General features: G+C 39.1%; 1 protein-coding gene across 3 annotated transcripts in view; it reads left to right on the top strand.

Annotated features, from left to right (window-relative positions):
- Positions 1–9,037: 9,037 nt before the first annotated feature.
- The window catches only part of ESRP2 (epithelial splicing regulatory protein 2), a 40,934-nt gene continuing 37,310 nt past the window's right edge, over positions 9,038–12,661 (top strand). For all 3 annotated transcript variants that reach the window (XM_054389647.1, XM_054389650.1, XM_054389649.1), the window contains exons 1-2: positions 9,038–9,172; positions 10,097–10,225. In XM_054389647.1, coding sequence (XP_054245622.1) covers positions 9,038–9,172; positions 10,097–10,225 — 264 coding nt within the window. The remainder of the gene's footprint in view (positions 9,173–10,096; positions 10,226–12,661) is intronic.

Raw genomic sequence — 12,661 nt, 5'->3', positions numbered from 1 at the left:
TAGGAAGCTTATTATCAGTATCCTAAGCATTGAATATTTTTGAAAAGTACATCTCCATGGTAAATGCTTCCCAAAACCTTGTGTGAATTGTCGAACAGTAGCACAAAGACAGGTGATGTGCACCAGCTTTGCTAGCCAGCCAAGATCTTAAGATGTGGTTGTTTATGCTCTTTTACCTCCAGTGATCTCTCTGGAGTATAGAAGAAGGTTCCTAAGGCTGCACTCTGCAGGAAGTGCTAAGTATGTTTATAAAGGTGTGGATTAGCAACCTAGCAATTCCATAGTAACAGGGGCATAGTAAACTAGCCTTAAGTAAAACAAACAGGCTTTGTGGGAATCAAAAGCTGAGAATGCTGTTCACATCTTTGATTAAAGCAGCTAATCTTTGATTGAGGTGGTAACATCCACCTTGTTCCCCTACACCAAACAAGTTCACAAGAGTTGAACAGATCAAGTCTTGTGCTTTCAATACCAATGCAAAGAAGTGTTTTTAAAGTCATTTTTGCAATGTGTGTTGTGAGAAAAAGCAATGAAACTGACACACGATTTTATGACAAACTGAAGAAGAGGAGAAGCCTGGTATCATTTATTAACATCATCACCCCATACAGAATGGCTCATTTTACACTCAGAGGGACAGAAGAACCTACAATACTGAAAAAACTCTCAAATCTTTGTTTTTGAGTCCTTTTGCCTCTTCTTCCCGAAGGGAAATGGTGTGTTCCTACCAGAAGCTAAACAGCGTAAGCTCAGCTCTTACACAAGACAATGAAAATTGCTGGCGCTTTCATCTGGCTAGCAAGATTTTAATTTATAGACAAGGGTTCCATTCTCCAGGAATCTGTGTGGCAAAAACACACTTTTATCCTACTGTGGATACACCCTCAGACAGGAATTCCTGCATAGATAAAATAATCCAGAGATCTGAAGAGACAACAAGACCTGATCTTCACCTTATTACAACTTATGTCTACATGAAGTAAGTGTAAAATCCTACCCAACATGACTCATCACAGCAGTGATAGCCAGCCTGGCTGCCTACAGTGACAGCTGCAGGGATTCAGCAGTAGCTGGCCATACCAAAGCTTGATGTGCCCTAAAGTCATGGATTCATGACACGCTCTTGTTTGTGCCCCAGGGCTCTTTTATTTTTCCTCACCACCATGTATTTCAGTGTAGAAAAGGCAAAATCTTAATGTATGTCAACTGTGTCACACTATGATAGAAACAATTACTTGGGAAAACCATGGAATGACTGAGCTCAAGGTGACATTTCCAGTCAAACAAGGGTGTGCCACATTAGTAGAGAGCTGTGGAGAGGAGGCATGGTATTACTGGAACTTATAAAACAGCTCTGTCATGGTATGTTATCATAGCTCCAGCATATTAGGAAGGGAAAGGGCAGAACTCATTGCACCTGCTTGCCATGTACTTAGTTATTATCTATGTTTATAAAGCAGTTCTGTGGCTATTCAGTGATAAAATGCACTGCATTGTATCTTATGGCATATTAAATTCAAAATTTTTGCATTAAGCCAAAGGAAAGAATCTAGGTAGAGCTGTCCTCTGTTTTGGCTTTGCTGCTTGTGTTTTTCACTTGAATACCGATTGTGCAAAAGGTTTCTTTCAGAAAGTTTCTTCTCAGGAATTCATATCACTCTGTAGCGAGATGTGTCAGTAAGGACATCACTTCTGTCTTCATTCCACTGCATATTCGACAGTGTATAAAATCCATCATCAGGCCAAAGGTCTGATGATCCATCAGGCCAAAGCTGATGATCCATCATCAGCTATGGTCAGAGATTAAAATAAAGAGAAGATTTGTTGAATAGAAACAAGGAAATGTATTTGAGTGAGAATCTGATAACGCTGCTGACATAATTGTAACTATAGAATATAGTCTGGTGTAAAATACAGTCTTCCATGCAAGCAATTGCATCTAGAGGTGATGTAGAAAAAATTAAATACCTCTGCAACTTCTGCAAAACCTGAAGTTATTAAGTTATAAATGGTTGAGTAGAAAATAAACTCATCCTATCTTCCTAGAAATGTCCATATTAGCCTGCTAGACTTTGGTAGTAAAGGTCAGACAAGACTTAATAAAGACCACATACTTTCAAGACGATGGTAAAAAAAAATGCAGAAGTTGCATCAGAGGCCTGATATTCTGGGGAAATTGTTCCATTTGTGTAATTGGATAGGACATAGAGCATGATTGAAATCCCTCTCATATCCTAACCATGGAATAATTGGTGGAAGAAGTGAAGTGGAGGAAAATAAACATAATCAAGACAAAAGAACAAGAAACCATTGAATGATAAATCTCCTACCATGTTTGTTTTGGATGCACATAATTGCATTCATCAGTTTGTTTTCCAAAATACTTTGATGGAGCCTAAGTACTTCAACAGGTGGTTAAGTTTTGCTTAAGTTTTACATTTACATTTCACTTCTAGCTATATTGTGCTGTGAAAATTATGTCTATTAGCATATCTGTATGTGGAATAAGTTTAATTAAATTATAGTGCAGAAACAGGTTAAATATCACAGCAGCTAAGTCCAATGGGAGTTAAATATTATGGGAACACACCCTCATTTTTTATCAGGGTTTTTAAGTCAGCTGAGAGCTTGTGATACAATCTGAATAAAAAGCCAGACTTTAGTAATTTCTGCCAAGGTGTTCTCGTGTGGCCAGTTTCAGCTAGTTGTCAGTAAACCTTGAGAAAATGTAATGTGTATTAATTCATCATTAATTGTGTCATTTGTACAGTTGGTTTTCTTTGTGCAATTTGGACTTGCAGTGTGCAGTCTTTGGTTTTCACTCGATGATCAGTTCTTTCATCACTACTATACTGCAGTACACTGATTACCAGCTCTCAGTAAGTGAGAGCATGTAGATCTTTTGATGTAGGTAGTGACATTTACATCTCTAATGCTGTCTAATTGGGTTTTTATGTTTGCATGCGAGGTGACTGGAGCTGAATATCCAAAGTTCCAGGTGGCTTGGGCTGTCTCACTTTGAGATATCAGTGATTTTATGTTTCACTGAACTGAAAACTTTCTAGATCTACAGTGTGTGAATCCGTTTCTGTGTGGGCATATGGCAGGCTGGGTAGCATCAATTCATTGAAGGAGCAAATGCAAAAATTCTTTTGTAAAAAGTTGAAGGGTTTCCTGTGCTGCTGTTCCTCTGACTGGAAATGTTGATATGTTGGTATGTTGATATGTTAAATACAAAGTATAAAATGGCCCAAATTAAACGCTTCATGTAGACATCAGATCATTCTCATTTTCTGTCATTAGGTGTTAACCACTTGATCTTTTCACAGAAGTATATAAGGTTCATTCTGTCAAACTTTAAATATGTGAAATAATTTTAAATGTAATTGTTTATAAATTAATAAGATTATTCTATTTAATTGCGTGTAAATAGTAATGAATGAAAGCAAACATTTTGGCTTTGAGCTGTTGCAGTGAATTGTTATCAATTTCGGTATTTATTCTTTTTGCTGAGGTGTGTTAGTGGTGGTAGCAAAGATGGTGGTAGTGGGTTTTTTCCTTTAATAATTGATGTAACAAACATTTCATTATATTAAACCATATCATCAAAAAGAAAACTTTTACCTTTGGATATGCAGTCACACTGACAGACTTGTAAACTGCTATATCCTTTCAGTGGTCAAAGAGAGGATGGGTCAGAAGTCTTTTAATCTAAGGTTGAACATCAATTTGCTTAAAAACCTCATGGAAATATTATTTTCTATTGAATTTCCACTTTCATATTACACATGAGACTAGTAAGAGAAGTGATCAGTTGCAATGGACATTTATTTAGGCAGATTCTAGAGGCAAGAAAGCTTTGCACAAGGTGAATTTCAATCACAAGTGGAGTAGACTGAAAGGTTCCGGAAGTACTTGCATATTCATCTCATTAAGTAACAGAAATTGTATCACATGGCTTGTCTGACTTACCACAGCTTAAATATCCTGTCTCAACTAGTTGCAGTAAATTATTTAAAAATTTAGCAGTGAGATCAGATTGGCCACCAGGAGAAGGTTTCTCAGCAGCAGCATAGTGCAGCATTGGAGCAGGTCTTCCCTGGAGGTTTTCAGCACGGCTAGACAAAGTATTGGTTGGTTCACTCTAGTGCTGGCAGCAGTCCCACTGTGGGCACAGTGTTGAGCAAGAGGACTTCCAGATGTCCTCACCAGCTAACATTTCAATGATTCTAGTTCCAGATAACTGTAGTAAGTTATTTGAAGAAATGTGTTATTTCCAATGAGAGAAAAATCTAAATTCACTGTGTATTTCTTGTAAACTGTTAACTTTAATGGAAACCTGTAATAATATTAGGTACTAGGCATGCACATTGGGTAGAAAAGTAAATGCTTAGATCTTCAAAAGCCTGGCACCTATAATCTTGAGAAATCTGGCTAAACAGCAGACACCTACACTCCAATGGGAGCTAAGCACCTATAAAACACTGGATTGATTATCACCCCATAAAGGAAAGAAGATATGTAAAAAAATAGCAAAAGTAATTTCAGTTTTACTTATCTTGCGTAGTCACCAATGTTATGTTTTAATTTACCTCTGAGCCAACAGAAATCAAATTCCAATTGATTTAGTACTCTAAGTGAATGGCTTGATGGGGTGAATATTGGGAGGGTAACAACCCACTGACAACCACCTTTATGAAGCACTTTTGCATATTGCCAAGCTTCTGTGAATATTCCAATGGAAATTATTTCAAGGCTTCTACACTGGGTTGTAATCATGACAGACCTACCTGGCAGACCAAAAAATCAGATCTCTCCAAACATCTGGACAGCAATCAAAGAACAGTGTTAAGCAGTTGTTCCCATGCCCTTTCCCACTCATTCACTGTTAAAGAAAGGATGCCAGGAAATTCTTTACATATGGGGTTATGTTTCAGGAATTACATTAGGCTCCTCCTTCAGAAAATATTGCTACAATTGCTTATAATCCCACCCAGGAGCTCAGGGACTGAATGGCTATGAAATCTAAATATCTTCAGCATTAGAGATGTTTTACTTGCTGTGCCAATTGAAGATGCTGAGGCACACAGAGAATTTACTACTATCCTGAGTAGTATTTATTTAATTTAGCATCTCTTTTTCTTGGAAAGACAGAATAATTTTGTCTAAAAGAGACTTCTGCAAGTCATTGTATCCAATTTCCCTGCCCCATCAGCATGGCCAATTTTGAAGTTAGACCCAAGTTTAATGTTAGTTCACTTTTTTCATATTTTGCAAGGTTAAATATTGTCATCATTGTCTTCCTTTTAACTGATGAGTAAAATATTCATAAAGAAGAGAAATAGCATCTCGATATTACACAGGTTTGGAACAGAATATTCACTCCTAGCTTCCCTGAAAGGCTATTGAGGTATTGCTGTAGATGTGAATGTGGTGAGGGTATTACTCATGTCTCCAAGTTTCATACTCCTTTTATCAGCTATAACAAAATTACTTCAGTGATCAGGACACCCTGTCCACAGGAGTAGTTAATATGCAGGTAGTAAAGGTATAAAGAGGTGGGAGTGTTTTTTCTTCTCTCTTTTTCTGTCTTTGTCATAATCCATGAAACAGTGTAGTGTGTACAGTAAGTTGTCACTACAGATACATGCATTGCAAGCACAATGCACTTAATGAGTTTGTTCTGTATTCTCATGTGATCTAACTGTAAAACTGTTGTGTTTTCCAGTTTTGTTTGATTAAAAAGAAGCAAACAAAATAATCACAGTATTGATCTAGTATGACAATGAATGTCCATCTCTAAAACTTGTGTTCTCAACTCAGTTACATTTATGAGACTTTTTTCTCATATGGAGCCTACAAACAAGAACTTCATAAATATGCCTGCCAGGATTAAAGCTAAAGGTGAGCAATAAGTCTTTATTTCAGCAAGATCTTGGTTAAAAATTAACTTTGCTAATGCTCAGTGTACAAGGGCTTGTCCCACATGTTGTTTCAGGAAGCGGATCCTGTTTCTGTTCTGTGAAGACGTGTTGCCATTCCTTTGAATTTTTATGGTCCATAATGTTGCAGAGACTGGTATAATGGAGGGCTGCATACAGAGAGATGGAGGGTCATGGAGAGAAGGAGAATGGGAAACCAATTGCATAATCTGATACTTCAAAATTTCTGAAATCACAGGCCAGTTTCTTTACATTTTTTTTTCTCATCATTTTAGAAGATGTTTGAAGTCTGTTTAGCTAGAATAGTTCAAATGAATTAGTAACAATAAAATTAGATGAGTCAAGATAGTCTAAATGTAGAAACCAGAAGGGCTCTCTGGAAGAGCTACAGCTTGTTATTAGATGAGCTAATTTTGAAAAGCATACAAGCTTTGGGGCTCACTAGCCTTTGATACCATGCACAGATTACCAATAATTTTCAAGGATTTTTGGCATTGATGTGAGCAGGGCTTCTTTAACTTGACATGTTGCTGTAAGTGAATTATGATACTTTTTAGTTTCACATAAGATTCTGAGAGACAGTTATGTGTGGATTGGCATTTTCTGTGCCTGTTCACTGAAACCTGTAAATATGTGTGTCAGGCTGGCCAAGAATATTTCGTATGTATGACCTTCTACAGAAATCTTCTAATTATAATCCCATTCTCTCTGAGGTAGTTACATATTAGGGCTATGAAATGCCACCCTCATGAAGACAGCTAAATCATAGCAGACAGGTAGTTTTTCTCTGTGAACATAGCTACAGGTAAAATCTGTGTTTAGATTCATGCATACGGTCACTGCCTCCCCCAAACATCCCCATGATACAGGGACAAGTTGGGACAGAGGAACAGTTCTCACACCTGAAGTCAGTGTATTTTTGTGGTTCTTATTACAGGCTTAAGGGGTAAGAATCATCCTTAACAGGACGTTGTGCTGCTTCATTACCACTGTATCCAAAGGATATGACTAACCAAAAGGAATATTCATGGGGTTTTATTCTACCAAGGACTTCTAGACATGTATTCACAGTGGAAAATATAGTTGCTGTGTAAATTCCTCAGTGCCAGAAAGTAAACTGCTGAAAGCATTTTGAATATGTAAATATATATATATAAGTTACAGATCCAAGTTTTCATCTGTCAGTACTTAGGGATCTGCCTTTTCTGTAGCAATGATCTATCTTCAGGACTGCTTTTCAAGCAGCTGTACTGTGAGCAGCAGAGACAGCGGCTGAGAGGCATTTAACAGCTACCTTGTGATCTTCACTGAGATACACCTGTGTGCTGCTCAGTTCTTTGTGTGGCCTCTGCCAGGTGAAGACTTGCAAGACGAGTTCTAAGATAATTCATATGAGACAGCATCCTTAATCTATAATTTTAATTGAAATTAAAAAAATAGTCTTGGTGATGGTGTTAGCATGTGAATTGATATTGGCTGAAGAAGCCCCATAATAACTGCTATAATTAACCAATTATAAAATTAGCATGTGAAAGGAAGAAAGGAAAATTTGATGTTAATATTTAACATCAGATATTCACAGCTAAATGTCCAGCTCTGCACTTTCCTGTGATAAATATCAGTAGCTAAATAGCAGCACCATTTTTCATTGAGTGAAACCTTTATTTCCATACAACACTAACACTGAAGATTTATTAAGCAAAAGTAACGACCAGTCTAACTTGCAATATTTGGCCTTTAAAAATGATTGATCAGTGGTGGAAATAGGAAAAATAATAACATAGTGGAAACAGTTTAGAGGCCTTTTTAATTTCTGTTTTAAAATAAATCTGACTTTGGCAAAGTCTCCAAAAATAGCCTCAGCCCACAGTCTTACAAACACTATTGCTGTTCCCACTGAGCAGAAGTGGTTAAAGGAGTATTTTTATAGGAGCTAAACTAGATGTGTTTGTAGAGTCTCACCTGTGAGACAGAAAAGAGGTACAGAGAAATATTGTCGATATTGGACTGCTGTCAGTGCCCAGGAGATAGTTCTTTACTGAGCACTTAGAAGGGTAGAAAATACAGGGCTTTGCCAAACATCCTGGTTACATCCTTTCTCAAAACCAAAAATTATTTTACTAGGACCTACCTTCATGAACTACATGTAGAACTGGGCCTAAATCACTAAGTACTTTCTGCGTTAATATCTCTCAGCATTCCGAGTGGGATAATGTAATGCCGGTAGGACGAATTAAGGCCGGCATGGCTTGTGCAGTCTGTGCCCAGCGCCGGACAGGAAGGGCAGCAGGTGAAGGCCTTGGCGCTGTGCATTGCAAAGCTAACTCAGGAGATTCTGCTTGGTCACATTCTGTACTTTCTTTAGATTGCCGCAACAAAAACCAAGGATCTAGTCTGAGCACCCAGACCCCCATCCCGGCACAGCACACCGGGAACAGGGCCACACGTCTCCGCAGGCGCGGAGTAGAGCGCGCAGTGCCCGTACCCAGCACCAGACGGGATCCCGCAAAACTGAAAGCAGGTAGAGGCACTTCCTGCAGGCAGAATTGGAGAGAGAGAAAGGGAGTTTTCCTCTGATCTCTCTCAAAAACCAATCAGGCCAGATCAGCCAGGCGTTGATTCTCCCTCCGTCCCTCCTACACCTTTTCCAGGGGCCCAATGGCCTCGTCCCTCTGGGAGATTGACTAGAGTCACATGAGCTGAACCAAGGGCAGGTAACTCAGGAGAGGGGAAGGGGAAGGGAAGGAAAAAAAAAGAAAAAGCCCAGACTCAGGCTGGGCTTCTGCCATGATGTCAGAGGGAAAGGAACCCACAGTTTGCTAATTTCACCTCCCAATCAGCCCTAGGAAGAAGGAGATCACCGGGAACAGGTAGGGATGCAAGCTTCTCCATTTTTTTTGTCTCAAACACCCTACCTCCTGAAGAGCTCTTTCTCTCATCTTGATATCGTGACTCCTCGTTTGCTCCTTTCCCCTTTAATCACTTGGAGGTAGGGGGTGAGCCCTGTAAGATTTTTTTTTCCTGTTTGTGTCTCTTTTTTTTTTCCTCTCTTTTTTGACCTCTGCTTTTGATTGTAGTTGTTTCCCCCTGTGGTCATGACGGCTTCGCACAGTGACTCTTTGGTGGTGTTGTTTGGGGCAACAGCTGGTGCATATGGGGCTAAACTGGGTTCGGATGAGAGGGAACTAATTCTCTTGGTGTGGCAAGTTGTGGATCTACACAGCAAGAAGGTATGGCTTCGACCCCTGATGCGAGGCGCGTTCTCGGGGCGCAGGGCGAGGAGGCTCGCCCGGCTCCTCGCCGCCTTCCCGGAGCCGTTTGTTCATTTCACAAATGCACCGAGGGGAGGGAGCGGGGCCCCCTGCCCGGGGGTCATTCACTCCTTGGGCTAGGCACTCAAGAGGGCCATTTTTGTTCCGTTTGAAGGGAAGAACGTACTTTTAAAGCAAGCTTGGCCGCTTCCACCCCCTTCCCCATCTCCTTTAAAACATCTGTAGCTTCAAATTTTGAAGATGTCTACGGACTTGTGAAGCTTTACAACAAAAAGGTGTTCCCAGTAGGCTCCAGTCGTGCACGCTTTCGTCGGAGCTGGTTCAGGGGAACCCTTGGACCCTTTACGGCCTGCAGCGGGAGACTTTTTTTTTTTTTTTTTTTTTTTTTATAAAATATTTTGATAACCTTTAGGAGAATATTGTCTTCATTTTTTTAGCTAATATGAAAACATGCTCTGATTATTTCCTTCCCGCTCCAAAAGCCCTCTCATAAACACGAACCCCCTAGAGATGAAGGGCTTTGATAAAACGAACATGACTATCAATTTCATGACTAGATTCAGTAAACTGCTTTAGCATGATGTGATCGTCCCTTTGCAATTAACAACTCCCGCAAAAGTCGGTGTTAAACAGCAAAAGGCGTCACATGAAAAGCGGCTGGGATTCACCGAAGCGGAGAGCGTGGCCCTCCTGGGTGGGAGGGAAAGAAACTGAGGCCAAAGGTTTCGATTTGTGAAATCGACAAATGCTTTTTCTTATTGCGATTGTTATCGGGAACGTGATACTGCACCTTGCTGATTTTTCTGCAGTCTGGACGCGTTGTTACAAAGCGCTAACTCGATTGTGCCTCACTTTTGTCCATAATTTCTTAAATGTTTTTAGGTAGGGACATTACACAAATCCCTGGTGAAAGCAGACAACTTGGACTTAAGTGACCAGTGTCGTGAAGTGAGTGGCTTGACACCAGAGGGATTGGGCAAAGCTGAACCACTGGACCGGGTTCTTCAGCAGGTGAGATGCTGAGCTTGGGAGCATGGGTGAAGCCAGGGGACAAGATTCAGCTGATTTGATAAGAGAAAATAGACTTGAACTTAGCTTTTCACTTGGTAACATCTGAACCATATCAAACAGGAAACTTGTAGTTCTGAAACAGTTATACATAATGCCAGAATATTTGAGCTAATGCTGAAGTCCTTGGGAGATCTGCCTTCAGATTATTTTGTGGGGTTGTCTTTTATTTCAAGTTTTCCTTATTCTAACCTTTAAAATGCAGGCTGATAAGAGCATTACTTAATTTAGCAGTGTTCATCAAACTTTCAAAACTCAAGTGGTGTGTTTTAACCTCCAAATTCACTACTGTAATGTGTATTGAAAAACCTGACCTCTTTTATTCTTCTTGAAGTTAGTTGAAATTCTCAAAACTATACTTTCATAAAACATTGTCTGTGCTTGTTGCATATCACTCTCTTCTAGATGAACTTAATTAGTTTAGTGGATTATAAAGTGACTGGATTTTTTTTCCTACTGTTTCTGTTTTGCTCTTTAGCTCGCACTGAGACAGTAAATTTGTACATTTATATGATCCATGTGGTTCAAAATCAAAATTGCCTCACAAATGTTAATACAGTAGTATATACTTAAGCAGTTGCTGGAAGTTTGATTGCTTTCACTGTCTATTCTATGTGAAATGTGCTTGAATGGAAAAACACAATGGTGCATTTTTGTGTAACATACAAAACTAGCTTTCCACACCTTGTCTGAATCATTCATAGGTGTGTTTCAGCAAGAAACTTGTTTAGGCAGTAGAACAGGTTCGTATTGCTGTAACTTCTGGTGACACAGATAACTTGGCAGACTAGGTCCTAACCCTCTGATATTGAATGGTTAAGACTTCACTCTGGAGTGAGTAGCTTTGAGAATAGAAATGTGTAACTGTAATGTCTCTTAAAATCTGGCAGTGCTAGTTGCACATGCCATTTATTCTACTTGTACTGGTTTTACTGGAGTCCAAAAGAAGTTGTTTTTTTGTTGTTGGGGTTTTTTTATTTTTTTTTTTTTTTAAAGCTTCAGAATAACCCCTGAGAAAATGTGCAGCTGCAGGTTTGATCTTGTCCCACATCTTGCACTAAAGACATCTGGAACAGCTTAGCCTAGTACACTCTGTTTACCTTTATAACAGACACGCTTTAATTAGACTCAATGCTTTATGAGAGATTGTATCTTATTGCCGTAAATTGCACTGTAGGTGGGTCTGCTTTAGCAAGTAAAAGGAAATACTACCTTTGTGTGTAGGTGGGTAGAGACTCTTGAAAAACAACAATTTTTTACTTTTTGTTTGGTGTATCTATGCAACTAAATAATGATTTTGCTGTTATTTGTTGGATGCCAGTTGTGATGTGGCCAGTTCCATCATAGGTCTTCTGGAATTCACTTTACCTAAGTGTGTCTCCCTTTTCCTCCATGTGTCCTGACTGTAGGAGTTAGGAGGGAATTAAGTCACTTGTAATGGTGTCATAATGCAAAGTTCCATGTTCTTTAATAGTAGATACTTTTTTGTATTTTTGAAGATAAGTCCATTAAATATGTTGTGTCATGTATTTTAAGAATTAGTCAACTATTGGTCAACACACACAGATGTATTTTTTTTCTTTTGCTCAGTTAAATGTTTTGATTAGAAAAAGCACAGGTGGGTGAAGTCTTTATTTGAAAAGGAAATTGACTCGTAACTTAATTTGAGATAATGTTAGAGGGTATGTGAAATTAGCTTTCCACACCCTTCTTGGATTGTGGTAGAAAATTTGATGATGCAGCTGAAAATCACTCACTTCAACACACATCTCAGTCATGTAAATCAAAGTTTCAGTGCTTGCTTCTGGCTTTTGCCCCAGGTTCCCAGTCTCTGCATGTAGAGAGAAATGAGAATCGCTAAGCACAAATCCATTCTAACTTCTTTCTGTTCTTCAGAGGTCTCTCCCAACCTCAACCGTTCTCTGATTTGTAACTGGTAAACAGTAGAACAGGTGCTGTGAGACTGGACTTTTCCCCTTGATCACAGAAGGCCTCCTATTGCTCTTTAGTTCACTTTTCAGCAATGATACAATGTACCAAAAGCTTGTAATCTGTAGTTACATCTTTGCTCTGCTTGTAACAAGGCACTTCAACAAATGATGCATTATTTCATGATGCATATTGTTATGGTGTTACATCTCACACCCCATACTATTGGAGTTTGTCTTGAGAAATATTCTAAAATACACCAGTATGTTTTTGATGTGTAATTTTACAAAATGAGGTTCTGAAGCACAATGCCCCCAAATAACTATATACGTTCTGCTGCAAGTTTTAAAGTACTTCTCCAGAGTAGTGAGCACTTGATTGTACAGATGCTAATGCATTTATGGGATCCAACTATGTTTTCTGACACTGCACATCACCTGTGGTTTGGGT

This window comes from Indicator indicator, chromosome 19 (assembly GCF_027791375.1).
Source record: "Indicator indicator isolate 239-I01 chromosome 19, UM_Iind_1.1, whole genome shotgun sequence".
NCBI classification, from domain to species: Eukaryota; Metazoa; Chordata; class Aves; order Piciformes; family Indicatoridae; genus Indicator; species Indicator indicator.
This window is presented reverse-complemented; position numbering and strand designations above follow the sequence as displayed.